Here is an 18534-nt window from a genome sequence, read left to right on the forward strand (position 1 = left end):
TCAGCTGTGTACTCTAATACTGATGTCAAGTTCCACTCCTGCTTTCGGGATCAAGCTTTAAGATTGACCAAAGCAATCCCTAAGCTTCCTACAGTGAGTTTGAAAAGAGAAGGGTGAGCTCACCACCTTGTTTCAACCACCTATAAAATAGATCCTAGAGGATAAAGCTAAGGCGCTGTTAAGCTTTATTTGAACTGAGGTTCCACCGTATGGCTGCCAGATAGCTTGGAACAGTATGCAAATCCCAAGATATTAAATGTATTCAACAATAAGTTCCTATCAACTCCAACAAATGTTGTTGCATTGTTCATGAAGCAAGCATACAGTAGTTTTCCAGCATTAAAATATTTGTAATCTCATATTACAGACTTGGTCCACTCGGACCAGGCCGGCTTCATGCCTGGCCGGGCTACAGGCCATAATATACGACACACACACAATGCTATAGCTGCAGTCGACCGACTTGAAGGCCCGGCTGCCCTCCTCCTTGAAGACATCGACAAGACTTTTGATTCCCTCAGCTGGACTTACCTTTTCGCCTTGTTGGGCCGGCTTAATATTGGCCCCCGCCTAATGAACCTCATAAGGCTGTTGTACACAGACATAATGGCCTCGGTGCAAGTGGCTGCCTCCGTTTCAAGATGCTTTACTACTGGACTGGGATCGCGTCAGGGATGCCCCCTCTACCCATATCTTTTTGCGCTGGCCAAGGAGCCACTGGCGCCCTGGGTGAGAATCGACGCACAGGTCTCTGGCTTCGAGTGATCACCGGATGTTTCGGACCGCATAGCATTGTATGCGGACAACGTGTTATTCTCCCTCACACGTCCCAATAGTACCAGCCCTGGAGGTTTTGTAGAGGGGTGACAACATTCTTGTCAGAGGTTCTGGGGTGGGATATTTCACTTTCTCCACGACTGGCTATGTTGCATATCACTGAGGGGTTAGGCGGTGACAGATACAAGCGCCATCTGTTGCTCCTTGGCCTCACATTGGCGGAGAGGGATATCGCCAAGGCGTGGAAGGATGAATCTCCGCCATCAGTGGCGGTATGGAAGAAGGGCCTAGACTTCATCATGGGCCTAGAAATCCCTGTTTTCAAGGCGCCAGGATGCCCTCCGAAGCATTTTAAAATTTGGAAACCTGCCCACCGCGATTCTATTGAAGAACAGTTGACATGACTGTACCGAGCTGGGACTCAAAAACTTTAGATATTTGTAATTGTTGTGAATGGCTTAGACCCATATATATCAGATTTACCTGCATCTCCTGCATACGTGATGTGGCACTGCTGTTAGTTTTTATACAAAGTTATTTAGCATAATGTTTCATCTATATAAGATGCTACTGTATCATTGGAAATGTTGACATCATTATTTGTGAAATGTAAACATATCACTGGTGCCCTTCGAGGCACCGGACCTGTACCGGCTGTTAACAATAAAATTATGTTGTGAAAAAAATATATATATTTGTAATCATAGGCAGTGCTAACATTTAGTCTGATGTGCCATCAAGGAAGCCTGTGTAAAGAATGGCAGAAGATTTTGGTGTGCAACCCAAGTTTGTGATTGATGTAACAACTCTTCAACATAAAGTAATGTCAATGGTTTGATAGGTCTGTGCGGGAGGCTGTTTCATATAGCGGGCGCGGCAATGCCCATGTCCCAGACATGCCAACCCTCCCGATTCAGGCGTGAGACTACCGATTTCAGGGCTAGTCTCCCGCCTCACGATTTCTACAAGCAAAAACCCGATTCCTTAGGGGTTTCAGCGGACATGGCTTGGTATTGTGTAACGTGCTAATTCTTCCAGAAAATGTCAGAGGGGCGATGCAGGGGCTAGAAGGGGTGAAAAACCAATTAAGCCTCATTAACAAGCACATAGTATTTTAAAGACCTGTGAAGTGGGGCGGCTGTGTGCGGTCCCTGTTTCAGGGGCGTGGGCAGAGACGTTTTAAGGCATGGGCAAATTAGGCTCTGGCCCAGGGCCCCAGTCATTCAGGGGGCCCCCTGATATAGCCCGATATGTTCTGCAGAGAGTCTTGCCCTGATGACCTTTAATAATTCTTAAAATATTGTTTTCAATACCGTTTTCATTTCATTTATTTTTAATGTGAGTGATGTGTAAGTGTCTAGTGCAGACATTTTGCAGAGAAATGTGTTTATGTTTTATGCAACATCCATACCAAAGTTTCTTTTAGATTTAAAACAGGACCTCACATGTGAAAAATGGGAGGGTGTCACAGAAATTATTTGCAGCAATATGAGTGAGCTACCAATGTGTTACAATATCGAAAACAGATCACTGTCCCTGAATATTAGATGGAAAAAATTTAGAATGTGTATGAGTGGGCCTGTGCAATGTCAATGATCTGGCCAAAAATGGCATTCAAGTGATGAAATTGGATCATAAATTCGAAGCTGCTCCCTACAGGGGCCCCATAAATACATTTGGCCCTGGGCCCCCTAAGTCCTTAAGATATCCCTGGGCGGGGGCGGGGGTGAATGCACTGCCAGCAACGTGCCAGGCCAGGTAGTGTTCAACACTTGCATCACCCTTTCTCTGCCTGCCATTGCGCTTCATGCTTCGGAAAGGTAAGACAAAGGACGTGCTTTTGCGTTTGAAATGTCTGATCCTGCAGCAGCACACTTCCATAGCCCACACATGACAATAACCCGATTCAAGACCCCATTCTCCTGATTTTTTTTTTAAATATCTCCCACTTTGCTCTTTTGAAATGTTGGCATGTATGATGTCCCTGTATTTCGTAAACCCTTGTTGATTTTGCCTGCTTCCCCATGCATATGTACGGCCCATCCAGGTTGAGAATCCTGGAGCTGGGCATGCCTAAGATTGTCCCTTATCTCATTCTGGGATGTCCGTGTAAATATAGGCTTAGTCAAGCATCTTCTTTCAAAAACGCCAGAATGTCGGTGATTTGAAATAGTCAAATGGCTCCAATCAGACTGAAGTCACAGAAACAAATAACGGACTTAAACACCATTGTGGCGTATGCCCAATAACCATGACAACCATCCTTTAAGACGTGTGTTCATGGCTTTTGTCGCGCAGGGTGTTCTGGAGTGTTCCAGCGTTCGGATTCTTTTGGTCTTCCCTCCTCAGTGTCGCGCGTCCGGCTCGTTCTCCGGACCCCTTGGCATGTCCTCCTGGGTGCTCGCCTGTATACTCCCGGGCTCTCTGTCGTAAAGCACCACTCAGAAATGTCGGCTGAGTTACTTAGTGCTTCACGCCCCTCCTCCTTCTGCCCTCTTTTCCGGCGAGCTCAGGCAGCGGCCGGATGTGGATGGGATTCCAAGATGGCGAATACCCCGTATGTTACTGATGAGAACGGTGAGTTAGTTTCCCATCCATATTAAGAGCCTGCCCCATTAACCATAGAGTCTGACCTTTCCTGTCCAGTGCCCGATCCAGCTTGCAGCTCACATCTGGATCCCATCTAATTACCTCCTTGTACCAACCTTATATTCAGCTAGCTTCTCTCTCAACCAACACTGCTCCTGGTCTCAATGTCCACCCGTTCCTCATGCCTTGGTGTCTGTCCGTTTTCTTCCTGCCCATTGTTGAGGTTTCCACATGTTTACCTGCCATCTGGCAGAGGTTCAGTTTTACTTTTAGCAAATTGATTGTAATCGGCATTAGCTCAATTGAGTTGTGGCAAGTGCTGCGCCTTGAAGAACTTGATGGCAAATAAGTTAGTATGAACAGGCCTATTGGATTTTTCGGGATTTATGTTTCACGTCCTTTGTCTTCAATTTACGTTACATATAACAAATGTCCCTGTGTTCAGTTAGGGTTGACTGAACACACAGAGAGGCACATTTCCATGTGTTCATGTGCAGTATTTCATGTGTTCCTGTGACTTTTCATGTTTTCCTGTACAGTATTAAGCAATTTAGTTAATCTGGCGTGATGCTGTATGTCAACATTACATGTAATTCCCCTTCGTGCTTCCATGTCCGTTTTCTATGTTGGTGAGCAGTGTCAAATAAGTCATTCTGTGCCCCTTGCACAATTCTAGTCCTTCAACTATGTATGTGGAATGACCCAGATTTTTGTTTTCGAACAGTATTCAATCGAAATAAACGCTAAGGACTTGACCATGGCGTTCCTGCTGACATGGACTTTGTGCTCATCAGTAATTTACAACTTCGTGTCTCCTGTGTGACTTATAAAACCTGTATTGAAAGCGTGCAACCCTTTTTAAGCTCTTTGCCCACTCTCTTTATGACCGACAGTTAAGGTCAGGCTTCACCCATCACTTTATCTAAACCACCTGTACCAATCTTTGTAGTGCCCACCTTCCTAAGATTTACCTTAGGCAGTTATCACTGTCCTAGATATGTTCTTCCCCCCTTTTTAGGTTGAGTCTAGGCAGCGTATGCTCTGCAAGGCAAGCTATATTTGGGTATGGACTTTAAGTTACGCCCACATTTTTCATTGGTTGGTATCATTGTCCTTTATTGATGCTGGCTTCTGATTTGTTAATAGGCATGTTAGTTCCTCCTAAGTACCGCCTTGTCTTCATTTGTAACCTCCTATGAGTACTGGCCCTTTTACCTCTGTTATACGGCATGTCTCATTTTAGTCTATAAGCACTATTTTCTTTAATGAGTTTCTTCTACTGCAGGCATGACATGCTTTCCTGCAACACTCAGCGCGCCATGCATGCTTTCACTTTCCAAGCAGCCCAGGACAATGGCTGCCGCTTACGCGAAATGTAATAGGTCTTGCATTTACAAGAGTTTGAGCTATTGGCATTGTAAATGACAATGCCTTTTATTTGTGTTAGTTATCAAAACAGTTAAATAAAAGGCGTATTTTACAATGCCAATAGCTTACACTCTCACAAATGCAAGACCTATTGCTTTGCAAATGCTTGTTGTTTCTCTGCTCCTCATCCCTTATTTTGGGCCTTTCTGCTGTTGAAGAGCATAGTATTTCTGGTTATTTAATAGTGACAGAGTCTGGAACCGGGGTTCTCTTGTAGTGCACTCTTCCAATAATGACAGTACGCAGGAGTCTTAAAAATGCTTTAAATATATCCTATCTGCTTGTCAGGGCTGACTGATATAAACCAAGGGTTCAGCCTGGAGCACTCTGGCATGTAATATGAAGTTAGAACATGGCAAGATTCAGCGAAAGCATCATATTACACATCCTCCTTTCTATACAAACCAAACGAGGAAAAGTTCAATTATGCTTATTTTCAAAATGAGAGAATGCCAACTAAAAGTTACAATGTGGGAAGGGGGGAGAAGGGACCACAATGGCAATAAACAAGGAAGTTGAGGAAAATAATGAATGGTAAATTATTTGAAAGTAAGTTAAATGTACATGCAAAGGAGGTTGGTCCTCATTTGTAATTGCACTTATAAATCGCTTACTGCCCTTGGCCAGCTTGAAAGCTCTTTTTAAGCGAGTAGCACGCTACTCCGGAACCCAAACAGGATTAGGGGTGAATGAGTATAGGAGATATTAAATTAATTAGAGCGGTGGACATGTGAGTTATATTTGGGTTGAAAAAGGATAGTGGAGGGATAGAAGAAGGAAGGTCTAGAAAATGTTTTTTTTATGCTTGTAGGAGGAGGTTTGGGATGAGTAAAGGTGGAGGTCGGCAGAGCGGGATAAGAGTCGGAGGGAAGGGTTTCCAAAGGCTTGTTTGGGAGATCTGAATAATAAAAAAGGTATGAGGTGATGTAAGGAAGGGTAGAGGAGGGAAGAGTCTAGGAAGGGTAATTTTGGGGATCACAGTAGTAGAATGGGGTTTGGGATAAGTCCGAGAATGGAGGTAGAGGATATATTGAGAGAGGTATAGGATGAGATACACAGTAGTGCATTAGAGATGCTGAAATAGAAGTAATGTAATACATATAAAGATACATAGGTACATGGAAGGTATATATCTATAAGAATGTAATTATGTAGATTCATGTTGTATTTAATAAACTCAGACTTTCTAGTATTATTGTACTTTAGGCAATTGTTTTTTAGTAATTCAAAAGTGAAGTAATTGTAGATACATCGTTATGATAAAAGATTTACTTATTTATGCAGTCACCTATATACAAATTAAACATAGAATAATATAACCATTAGTAAGATGTCCATTTGTTAAGCAGGACTAACGAATATCTATATATTTACAAACATAATTATTATACACGTTTATACAATACACATATGTAGGTACACATCTGTAGTCCAAATAAATGCTTATATATACAGAGAGATATTCTGTATATTTATGTTTGAGTCTGGTGGTTATGTGTGGTTCTGAAGGTACAGTAGTTGGCCATGGATCTTATGTTTGTGGTTAAAGAGTTCCATAGTTTGGCTGCTTGAACAGAGAAAAATGTTCCATCAATGGGTTTTTTCATGTATGGTAGGATTTTGAGGCGAGGTGCCAATCTAGAGCGTAGGGTCCTGTGTTGAATGTATGTGGTGATTTTATTACTGATGAAGAGCGGTCCTGTTCCATGTATCGCTTTGTGTGTGATACAAAGCTGCTTGAATGTGGATCTTCTGGCAACCAGTAACCAATGTAGGGCCTTCAAAGCAGAGATGTGGGCTTGTGGCTTTATATATGAGTAATCTGGCAGCAGAGTTCAGAATCTGTTGTAGTCTTTTTATAGTTGTTAAAGAAGACCAGTGGTAGAGGCTGTTGGCGTAATCGAGTTTAGACAGAAGAAGAGAGATAGCAGCCTAGACCTTGTGTAGAAATCCCAGGTGGGGGAAGGTGCGTCACAGAGTTTTTATAGTAGCAAAGCTTGATCTTGGTAGTTTGTCTACTTGGACATTCATTGATAGCTTGGAGTTCATGGTAATTCAGAAGTTTCTTACTTATTTTGATACTTTAGGTAGTGTTCCCAAATAGTCAGGCCAGGCAGCAAGTGGATTGTAATTTTTCCAATTGTCACTTGTGATAATTTCTGTTTTGGAAGCCTTCAGTTTGAGATTGCTCCTTTTCTTCCACTGATTCATGGCTCTAAGGCATCTGAAAATGTGAGTTTCCAATGTCTTTGGGGCTTTCCAGTTTAAGGAGTATTTGTATGTCATCTGCATAGTTGTCGCATGTGAGGTGAAATTGATTGATCAGTTTTGGTAATGACTTCATGTAGATGTTGAAAAGCATGGGGAGATGATAGAGCCGTGAGGGACCCTTGCTTTTGTGAAGTACGGTTTTGACGAGAAAAGTGGGGGGGGGGGGGTATGGATGACTTTAGTTCTGTTTTGAAGGTAGGATGTGATCCAGTCAAGAGCAGTCCCTTCTATGCCAGCTTCGTAATGTCTTTATATTAGCGTGGCATGGTCAACCGTGTCATAGGCAGCTAAGAGGTCTAAGAGAAGTTGTGCAGCAACCCCGTTCTGGTCAACTGTGTTCTTCAGGTCATCCCAGATGTGAAGGAGGGCAGATTACTTGTAGGAAGAATGTCTGAACATTGGAAAACCATAAAAGATAGCCCTTCTTCCAATTGTTTCGGATTCCTCCTTTTGCCACTACTATTTGAGTCCACGGAAATTCCAGACTGCAGTCTTTTGGGGCTTCCATCTTTTACACAAACACACTCATCCTCTGGTCCATGTCCCAAGTCTCTCCGTTTCCTTTCACATCTCCTAAGTTCCTCCCTCCCCCCCCCCCCACTCCCATGCTCTGAATCCTCCCCACGTCCTTGAGTTGTTCCACTTACATCCATGGGACCCCGCAAATGTTTCACGTGACAACCAGCCTCCACAATCTCTTCCCCAGAATAAGGTTGTCCATGTGTGGTAAGTCAAAATGCACACGGGAATCATCGCCAAAATGCAACTTCTTGCAATGCAGATTCCAAACTCTGAAATAATTAATAATAAGTTTGGGCAATAAAACTAACTTTCCCTCTTAGAAACTTTCCCAGGATTTTTTTGCTTACCCACTGATCAACTCTTACTAGGTACAGTATTGCGTTTCTAATCATAGTGATGTTTAGCTTTTCTATGAGTCTGCCTAAAGCTGTTCCTAAAAATCTCCACTGGCCATTGCTTAAACTCTGTGTTAAGCACCCTTTCTGGATTCCATTTTGTACTTGGAGTGCGTCCCTTCGTAATATCAAAAGGAAAGGAAAGTCATTTTTTATTTGTTAACTCTGGACATTCACACAGTTTTGGCTAACTGGATCTCATAATCTGTATTACTCTGGATCGCTATTTGAATGGGATTTTCCAAGACCCCGTTACCATTTGGTTTGTACAACAAAGTTGTCCTACGTACTGTGCCTAACCTCTCCAAATAACTCCTTGCGTTATTGGACAAAAACTGTCACGGAATAACACCACAGGTAATATATATATATATTTTTTGGTGCAAGACGTTTATTGAGTACTATCAAGGATACACAGCGTTATGCCTACAACCCTGAGGCCGGCCGCTATCGGTCCAAATCAGCAGGATGATCAAAGACCTACTAAAGCTGGTACACATATCGCTGTATAGGCATCATATCAACATAGTGACAAGTACATACTCAACCTGACCAGATAAATTTGTCTCGCTTTTTTACATTTTTGTTAACTGTAACATGTGCGGTATCCCAGTCACTAGTGGGAGAGGCTCGTGCGCCAGCATGGTGGCAGACCCATATCAATGGGTAGCATAGCTCGTGCAGGACATACAAAGGGAAGTACACCCTGTGAGCAGGGGTGGCTCACTGGTAAGGATGAGGGGGGGGGGGGGGGAAGCAATGATACCAGCATCTAAATCCACTCTAGTCCATCACGTTTTCACATCCCCCTTAGACCAAGGAGCAACATAGCAACACCCCAGCATCCCAACCTCAGTCGCTGGCATCTTCTGGAGATTCCGCTAGCAAATAACAGTGCACTGGAGCCCATATGTCAGTAGGCCTGGAGTTGGACGGCAACAATTCAGAGTAAGTATGCAATTGTTCTTGGCAGTACACCATGTCCCGCATTCAATCCTTGAATTTGGGTGCTCTTCCCCTCCCCCATCTACAGGCCACTCTGCGCTTGGCCAACAACATGGCCAGTGCCACATATTTGCGATGGGCCGCTTGAAGTGGTTCAACATAGCCCAGCAGTGCCACTATCGGAGATGGATCTACTGCCACGTGTATCATCTTGGAGATTGCCTGAAAAACCTGATCCCAATAGCGGTATACCTGAGCACATCCCCATGCAAGGTGTAAGAAATCAGCCCCTGGAGCCCCACACCTGTCACAAGTGTCAGTAGACCGCAGCTGGAATCTATGCAGACGTGCCGGTGTGTGATACAATCTGTGTAGGAATTTATAATGAATGATCCTATATCTACTGCTAGATGATATTCGCTCAGTTTGTTGTAAACAGAATTCCCACTGCCTGTCAGTAAGGGCCACGGCCAATTCCTGGTCCCACTTTGTTCTGGCAGGCAAATCTGTATAGTTCATATTTGCACGGACCGATTTATATAGCGTAGATACCAGTTTGTTGGGGTTGTCATGTAGAAGTAAGTTCTGTAGGGGGAGAAGTACAGGAGGTTCGTGTGGGAAGTCAGGTGTAACTGCCTGTAACCCATGCCGGAGTCTTATATAGTAAAATACTTCTAGTGGTGTCGGCTGTATTCCTTCATAAAGCTGGTCTTTGGTATGGAAGGTGCCATCACGGTATAAGTCCCCCCCCCATGTACGAACATGTATTTTCGTCAACAGTTTTTGAAAGCCCGCTTCTTGTAAAAGCGGCAGCTGCGGGTGATTGGTCAAGGGCAATAGTGGGGCGTATAGTAGTTGTAAATCGAGTCGCGAACCAATATTGTTCCACGCAGTCACAGTGCTAAGTACTGTGTTTGGGGTCTTATCTCTACCTTCTACCGGGGAGTACAACGCACCTTCAATCGGTGTTGGGTGCGCCAGCCAATGCTCAGCTGCCAGTTGGGGCATGTATCTCGGTTGTCGAATCCAGAAGTAGGCAAAGTGGGCCTGGGCAGCCCGGTAATAAAGTTCGAAATCTGGAATCCCAAAACCACGAGTAAGGTCTGATAAGGACCTCCCATTTGAGTCTAGGTGCTTTCCCACCCCACACCAGCTTGAGCAGCTCCGAGCGCAGCAGTCGAAAAAAATATGCACCGGGATGAAATGGTATGTTCAGAAAGAGATATAGGAGCTGAGGGAGTATCACCATCTTGACTAACGAAGCTCTCCCAGCCATGGACAGTGGAAGGGTTACCCATCTGGAAATATTATCACTGATTTTATCCATCACTGTGCCATAGTTAGCACGAATCAGTGCCTCCCTATCCTTTTCTATATGTATTCCCAGGTATTTAAAATCTCCCTCACACCAAGCAAGTGGGTATTCCAGTGGGAACTGACGTGTTGAGGCAGTTAGTGGGAAAATGCAGGACTTGTTACAGTTAATCTGGACGCCAGAGAGAGCTCCAAACCGTATGAATTCTCTAAGTATGGGGTGTAGGTTCTCACCCGGGTGGCGAACATAGAGTGTAATATCATCGGCGTACATTGAAATGAATATCTGCCTTTGAATACATCGCAATGCACTATCCCGATGATGTTGACATAGTTTAGCTGCAAGGGGTTCTGTGGCTATGGCAAACAGGAGTGGAGAAAGGGGGCACCCTTGCCTAGTTCCCCTGGATACAGGGAATTCCGAAGACAATCTCCCGTTGATGAGTACTCTGGCCACTGGGCGCGTATATAATAATCTGATCCAGGAGATAAAAATAATCGGGAAGCCCATCCGCTCGAGCACTTTGAACACATAATCCCACTTGAGCGAGTCAAACGCCTTAGTGGCGTCTAAAAAAATGGCTGCCATTGGCAAGTCCTCGTGAACGGAGTCATAGACAGAGAAAAAGGTGCAGAGATTGTGCGACGTCGCTCTACCTGGGACAAATCCAGCCTGATCAGGGAGTACTAGATCGGGCAGTAGAAGGCTAATGCGTGCCGCGATTAACTTGGCGAGAATCTTCACGTCGCAATTCAACAAGGATAGGGGTCTATATGAATCGCAATGAGTAGCGGGCTTCCCCGGCTTGAGTAGTGACGTGAATAGTGCGATTCTCATAGAGGCAGGAAGGTGGCCAACCTCCAGCGCGTCCTCAAATACTCCGCGCAGAACCGGCGCCATGAAATCTATGAATGTCTTGTAAAATTCAATAGGAATGCTGTCCAGCCCGGTGGCCTTACCCGATTTCATGTGCATGATGGCCTTCCCTGACCTCATCCAGTTCGAACGGGGCACTCAGAAAAGCCCTTTGTGAATCACTCAGCCATCCCAATGATACATCTGCCAAGTAGTCATCTAGCGTCAGTTCACCTGTCCTGGTTGAGGAGTATAGTGTATTATAATGTCGTACAAATTCATTCAGTATTTGTGTGGTGTTCCTGAGTACTAGCCCTTCAGCAGTTTCCAACTCGAGTATGACAGTTGGCGAACGCATGAGTTTAACCGTTGCAGCTAAGGCTTTCCCAGGCCTCTCACCCTCCCCATATTTTCTGGCCACCCAGTGTTTGTTCCTGAATTTCACCTCCCGGGCAGCTTCATCAGTATATTCTGACAATTTCTCCCGTATCTCAGCTAGGGTAGTGCTCCCAGGGTTCACTCGGAGGGCCTCTTCCGCGTTTCCGAGGTCCGATTCCAGAGATTTCAATCTATTTAGAATGCTCCTGAGTACCCCCGAGCCCTTTGAAATGCAGAGACCCCTGAGCGTGGCTTTGAATGCATCCCATATAGTTTCGACATCTTGGACTGAGACTTTATTGCGTTTAAAGAAGTCTAAGCATTCCTCTCGAAGCTCTTCCTGGAACTCCGTGTCCAGGAGCATCGAGGGTTGCATACGCCATGCCGTGACCGGGGGCCCCAGTTCAGTGCCTTTCAATGTGATAAGGACAGGAGAGTGGTCGGAATATGTTCTGGGGAGGTGCGTCGCGTGCACCAGTGATGTATAGAGGTGCGATGTGAGGAGTATGTAATCAAGTCTGGCCCATGACCTAGCCTGTGCAGTGAAATGCGTACCTTCCCCCCTCGCCCCACACTGAGATCGCCAGGCATCAATGAGATTATTACCATCAATAGTCGCCCGGAGGACTTCCCTCCCACTAGTATAATGGTGGGGGGCGGGATGTGACCTATCCAAGACGGGATTCAGGGTTGCATTGAAATCACCCCCCCATATGAGGTGTTGTGGTCCCGTCCCCACTATCGCTGCCCATAAATCAGTAAAGTACTGCGGATCGTCCACGTTAGGCCCATAACAGCAGGCGAGTGTCACAGCCATACGACCCAACCTGCCCCACATTAAGCAATATCTCCCCTGTGGGTCTGTCTTTGAGCCTGCTAGATGGAAAGGTGTATTCCTTTTGATCAGAATAGCTGTACCCCGTGCATATGAGGAGTATGATGAGAAAACTGTGTAAGAGGCCCATCTCTGTCCAAAGGAGTTAGGTCTATGAGGTGCGAAGTGTGTTTCCTGTAGGAAAGCAATGTGAACTTTATGGCGATCAAGATAACTCAGTATTTGTCTCCTTTTTCGATGATCACCCAGCCCTCTCACGTTCCACGTGATCACATTCAGGTGTGTGTCCCCCATGTGTGCACTTGTACATATAAATTAGAGATCAAGGTATCCAGCATGGCGTACCCGTAATCAGCAAGCAGCAGGCCTTCCTTAAGTCTCGCCCGCCCAATAGTCCCCAGGGGGAACAGGAGTCTCAGCCCAGGGGCGACTCCCCCGTCTCCAGCGATATGTCCTAGCGACGCACATTTCACACATCGCGAAACAGGCCTACACACCTCCCGGCCACAAACAAGCCACCCCCCACCGAGACAGTGAAGCAATTCTATGATACCTAATGCACATGTCATGAATTTCAACCAAACAGTTCCCCCAAATTGAACCCCTACCCACCCCCCCCCTCAAGAAGACCCAACAAAAAGACAAGGCGCGCAGAAATAACTATAGCATCTGACTTCCAACCTTGCCCGCTCAATCTATCCGGCTCCACTAGAGTGAGCCACATTATGCCAGCTGTATTTCTGTCATGCAAAGTCTCTCATCCGCCACCCCCCTCCCACTGAAGCTTGCCCAACTCGCCAGCATCCCAGGCCCACCCCCCACCCAAATAGCAACCAAACATCAATAGAAATAGAGTCAAGGTCCTTGGGGTATACCCAGTAGGGGTCATCAGAGGTGCACGTGCGACCACCCCCAGTCCTCCCGCTCCGTGCAAGTCCACCCTCAGTGTCTCTATCCGGAGGGGAGAGGGAGTAGGGGGGTGGGGGCCTGGCATACATTACCGCCTGCAGTCCGGCACCCGTCCATGTCCGGCACCCGTCCATGGTACCCCAGGAACCAGTCGTAGCCTTTGAGCACAGCACCAGTATCTGCCAGCAGTGGGGCAGCAAAGACGGTCCAGTATAGTGTGAAATCATAGCAACACAGGGCCATTGGTCGCCTATTCAGAACCTGAATCATGTTGGCCCTCGGCATCCGCAGGTCGTCTTCCCCGTTTAGGCAGAGCTTTAATATAATCTTCGACTTGCTGGGGGTTGAGAAAGGAATGTTGCGTGCCTTGGTGAGTCACTCGCAATTTGGACGGGTACAAGAGGGCATAATCAATGTTCAAGTCTCGAAGCTTCCTCTTAACAGCAAGGAACTTCCGCCGCTGCTCTTGTACCACTGGGGTAAAGTCAGGATAAATAGAGAAGGACACGCCATCATATGTAAGGTTTTGGTTCGCCCAGGCCGCTCGTAGGGGTCCAAGTGAATGATGGGCGCGCTCCACAATGAACTGGTTTGAGAGGGCCTCCGCCCCCACTGCTGCTGTAAGTAGCTTTTCAATATATAGCTCCATCTTCCCCGTGTTGGTCGACTCCGGTATGCCCGTGACGCGGATGTTAATTTGTCGACTTCTCGCTTCCAACTCCTCATTTTTGGCGGCAATCTCTCGTAACATATTGTCCATTCTGGAAAGTCTCGAGGTATGCGCCGCCGTGGTGTCGTCATTTTCGGATATTCGGCGCTCCACTTCTGTAATGCGCTCTTCATGGATATCCATCTTCTGGACTATGCCGTCCATTCTGGCGGATAGCCTATCAACCTTGTCGACCACAGTGGCAAAGCCCTGGCGCATCTCCTGCAGCATCGTGGCAATATCCGGAACTGTGGGGGCCGACGTGGACACCTCCGAAGACGGACTCCGGGGTTGCGCGCTGTCTCCTGTGTGCCTAGTCACCTTCTTTTGCGCCGCAGGTTCAAACTGCAGATTGGGTTGCCTGTTATCTGGTTTCCCCATGACGGCAAGGAGGAAAAAAAAGAAGCGTTCTGTCCCAGCGCTGTTCTCACCCCCGGCCAGTGAAGTGTGGGGTTAAGATGGCCCTTTCCTGTCTATGTGGCGCTATTCAGTAGGTGCACGGCTACGCCTGTGTCCCAAGGTGGGAGGGAAAGTTCGGATGGCGTCCGCCGGGTAGAATCACAGTGAAAGAGAGCGTGGGGCCGGGGCCGAGGCCGGTGTCTGTAGTAGGGCTCTGCGTGCTCGAGTCAACCGCGCCGCCTCAGTACAGGACAGCAGGTAGTTCCCTGGGGCCCCCCCCAGGATCTCTGGCAATGGGGAAGCACACGCGTGCACAGACTCGGCCTGGAGTAATGTCTGTAGCGGATTGCTTGGCCGTAGCGCAGAAAACAATATGAAATTGCAGTCCAGGGCCTGGGACACACTGGAAGCAGGCAGGAGCTTGGCTGACACGCAACACTAACCTCGAGTTCGCCGAGGCGAATCAATGTCATCAGCTCCCGAGAGCCCTCCCAGGCTCTGCACTCCGTTCGCGCTCAGAGTCTCTCACCGGTATGTGTCCCGGTGTCAGTCTATGCCCGCTTCCGCCAACTGGACGAGTAGCGCTGCCCTCCTCAGCTCCGTAGGCCCGCCTGCCTCGTGGCCAGCCCAGGAGTCACGTAGTCCCAGGAGCCGCCTCAGGGCACCACTGCGGCAGGACGCTCTCCGGCTGTTTCTTCAAGTGGTGCTAACTCCGAAACTAATGGAGGTAGAGCCTCCAAACTTGCACCGAGTGTGCAGCTGCGCTTGCTGTTCCGTTGTGGGGAGTTACGGGCGGGTGGGAGCAAGATCAACAGGACAGCTGTCGGATTTTAGTGCCAGGCCGCTGGAGCCTCACGGAGGTGCGGCCATTCAGCTTGTGCGCCCTCTAGCGCCCCCCCACCACAGGTAATATTTCATACATAAATAACTCATCCAGTACATCCAGGAAGGACTCAGTATCTTCTTTCTTCACTACTTGAGTCACTGGCTAACATGAAGATTGCCTTTCCAGGTTTTGACGTAACTTTGAGACACACCCATGTGACAGCAATTCACATGGATTCTTCTGCATCACTTTCTTATACGTGAATGGCCTCTGTGATCTCAAAACTTTATCAAGTGACATTGCTTGTATTCCCCTCCCTACCACTCTCTTAATTCCAATATCGATACCAGGCTTTCAGTTCACAATCTTCACCACCTGTTTTGTTCTAACAATAGTAAAATGTCCTTCATGACCCAACTTCATAATAGTCTCAAAACCAATGGAGGTATAAGGTTCTCACCCCTCATCACTGTTTCAATGATTAGTTATCTCTCTCTTAATCTTCCAAAAGGCTTGCATTACCTCATCTGTTTGCTCTCTCTTTGGCCGAACCGTGCATTTCTTCACTTATTGTGGGACACATTCCTTGTCATACTCATCTGCACAAACTTCCTTTTTCAATGCAGGAACTTCACTATCATGTACAAGTTATATTTCTTTAGCATATCTAGGTACTAATATACCTAAAAATCACTATACGTCATTCTAAGATTCTGGGATGGTAGATTTTCTGATTGCCTAAATCAAGGGTGGTTTTGGTCCTACCTCTTCCTCATTGATGACTCTTCTCGATGCTGCTTCCCTCTATACCTCCCTGTCTTCGTTGCTTGTCCGTAACCCCTTTCTTAGTCTTTGCTTGCTGGTCTCGCCTGGCTGAAAATAAAAAGTGCTATGACACGGCACCAGCGCTTTATTCGTAACCTCACTTTTAGCCATGCTATTGTTAAAAATGACTAAAAGACATTGGCAAAGCAAATAGCTTTCGCAATGGTAAGATATGTTGGCTTTGCCAATGCTTGTTCTATTCTGCAGCCATAGTTAACCGCATCAATAGTTCAAATGTAGTTTAAAAAATATTCCGCTCTGGCGCCATTTCATCCTCAGTGGGCCAAAATGCTGCTGTGAGACTTATTGTGAAATTGCCTGTGCTTGTGTTGGCAGACATCTCTGGAATTGTCCGGTTCCCAGACTTCACCAGGGACCTGGAGTAGTCCACTGTCTATGCTTCATTACTGGTGAATGCACAGCTTTTTCAAGAGCAGAAGGAAAAAAAAGTAGTTGCCAAAGTGAAGTCGTGTGGAGGGTTTTGCCTGGCAAGGAATAGTGCAGTACTGGAATTTTAAATGTAATACCTGGAGAAGTAAAAGATAATGGTGTTATATGCGCACCTAGGTTAAATGCTGATTGTGGAACCTGTAAATCCACCACCAATTTAGAAAACCTGCAGAAGTGGTGTGCCTCTTTTAGAAAACCAAAGTGAGCCGCTGTTTTCTACTCGTCTGAATAAAACTTATCAGCCCTTCCCTGCTACGTATTACGGGCATTGTGTAAATTCTCATTGCCGCCCCAAAAGAACTTTAAAAATGCCCTACACACAGGGCACAAGTCCTAAAAAATGAAGTGGAGGGACGCTGACGTCACAGCAGGGATTGACATCACGAAAGATGGCTTGCACTCAGTTGCAGTTTATAATTATCGAGCTTCCAGTAAAATAGGTGGGGGGACGCCGTCCACCTGCGTGGTACCCCGACTCGAGCCCTGCCTACACATCTAATTGTGCTCTTCTGTTGGAGATTATCACTGCCTTGTACTTTCACTGCGTTGAAAGCCACAAGATGGTGACAAACATAGTAATGTTGTAGGACCACTCTTGTGGGGACACCTTACATTACTAAATGATGCTTGCCTCCGATTGTCAGCGCTTTGAAATCCTTGAGCCGCACCATTGATAGTGGAAGGATAAGAAGGGGTCACGTGCAACAGACTGCGTGTACTAGGTAGTTTCACAGCTCCCAAAATAGGTAGAATATTAATTCAGTTGCCTTTTGAAATCCACCCAATGCTTGTTAAGAACCAGCTACAACATTACTTAATGGCAGGCAGAAGGACTGTCCTTGACACGAACATAATTACTGCCCACAAACCAGCTTACGGCTACTTGTTGTCTAATTTGCAGTGTATCCTTCCCGTAATAAGGGTACACAGGAACTTTTAAAGGACTTTTTTTGGGTTGTTTTATATAGTGCAATCCCGACCCAAAGGTATTGGAGTGTTTTACATGAGCACCAGTTACATTACACAAGGGCACATTGGTTATTGGTAGGCACAGGAAGATTAAGTGATTTGCCCGGAATCACAGAATGTTGAGCAGAGGCTTGAACCTGGTTCCCCAGCTCTAAAGTCAGCAGCTCTGGCCGTTGTGCAATACCCACAGTGGTGACTCTTCTGGTAAGCTGGAGGAGCGTTGGCCCACTGCTCAAAAGAAAATAATAACTTAACGTTCTAATTTTATTTTTCCTATTGCAGTCAGTGGCGAGGAGAGGCTGGCCAGAGCAGAGGGAGAAGTGGTTTGCCCTCCCTAAGTGTTCATGGGTGTTTGGCCGGCCCTCTTGGCCTGGCCAGTCATGCACACTTTGCATGTTCCCCACTAGGCTGCATTACACAGCCTGGTGAGGCAAATGCACAGGCTCCCTGTTCCTATCTGAGCCCCCAACCAATGCCGCTCAGACCAATCACAACCCTGTGTTTTAGCGTTGCGATTGGCTCAGGGTAGCCTGTGTGCCGGGTGCTTCCTGCTGCCAGCCGGGACTGGAAGAGGTCGAGGTCGGGGATGGAGGAGATGCTGCGGCCAGCCTCTCCAGGGAAGTTTTTTTTTCCATTCCCTCTGCCCCACTACTTCCGTCCAGTAGCGGCTGCTACTGAACGTCCATTTAACATGGTGCACCATCCACTCCTCCCATCTGTACCGACTGACACAAATCTACGATTTTACCCAGATCTCTCAGGCAATGAATATGAAAGTTAGGACATGGCAAGATTCTTTACTCCTCAGTAGTACACTCCATGTAGTGTTGGAATGCTTTACTAGGAGTAATGGAGTACCCCATTGGGCTTCGTCAGTCCCCAAAAACATTGTTTGAGTTTTTTTGTTGTAGAGCCGCATACGTTAATTTTGCGCACAATTTTTATTACACAACTAATGTTTTACATGGTTTCGGATGATTGATGTTTGACTAGTTTCCTGCTTTTCCTTCATTCAGAGTGGATTTCTGAAACGGATTGTCTTTTAATCGCAATTCATTTGTATTGTGCCGATATCCCACAAAAGTTCTTTACTGAAGTGCTTATCTTGCACTGAAGAAAAGAACATCAAGTTACTCC

At 46.4% G+C, this 18534-nt stretch overlaps 1 protein-coding gene across 4 annotated transcripts in view; it reads left to right on the top strand.

Annotated features, from left to right (window-relative positions):
* Window positions 1-3200: 3200 nt before the first annotated feature.
* Window positions 3201-18534, top strand: part of PYM1 (PYM1 exon junction complex associated factor) — a 45436-nt gene continuing 30102 nt past the window's right edge. Inside the window, exon 1 of one of the 4 annotated variants that reach the window (XM_086959660.1) lies at window positions 3201-3354. In XM_086959660.1, coding sequence (XP_086815786.1) covers window positions 3225-3354 — 130 coding nt within the window. In that variant the 5' untranslated portion in view covers window positions 3201-3224. The remainder of the gene's footprint in view (window positions 3355-18534) is intronic. The other 3 variants (XM_086959633.1, XM_086959644.1, XM_086959653.1) reach the window with 3 other exon arrangements.

This window comes from Lissotriton vulgaris, chromosome 1_1 (assembly GCF_964263255.1).
Source record: "Lissotriton vulgaris chromosome 1_1, aLisVul1.2, whole genome shotgun sequence".
Lineage (NCBI taxonomy): Eukaryota > Metazoa > Chordata > Amphibia > Caudata > Salamandridae > Lissotriton > Lissotriton vulgaris.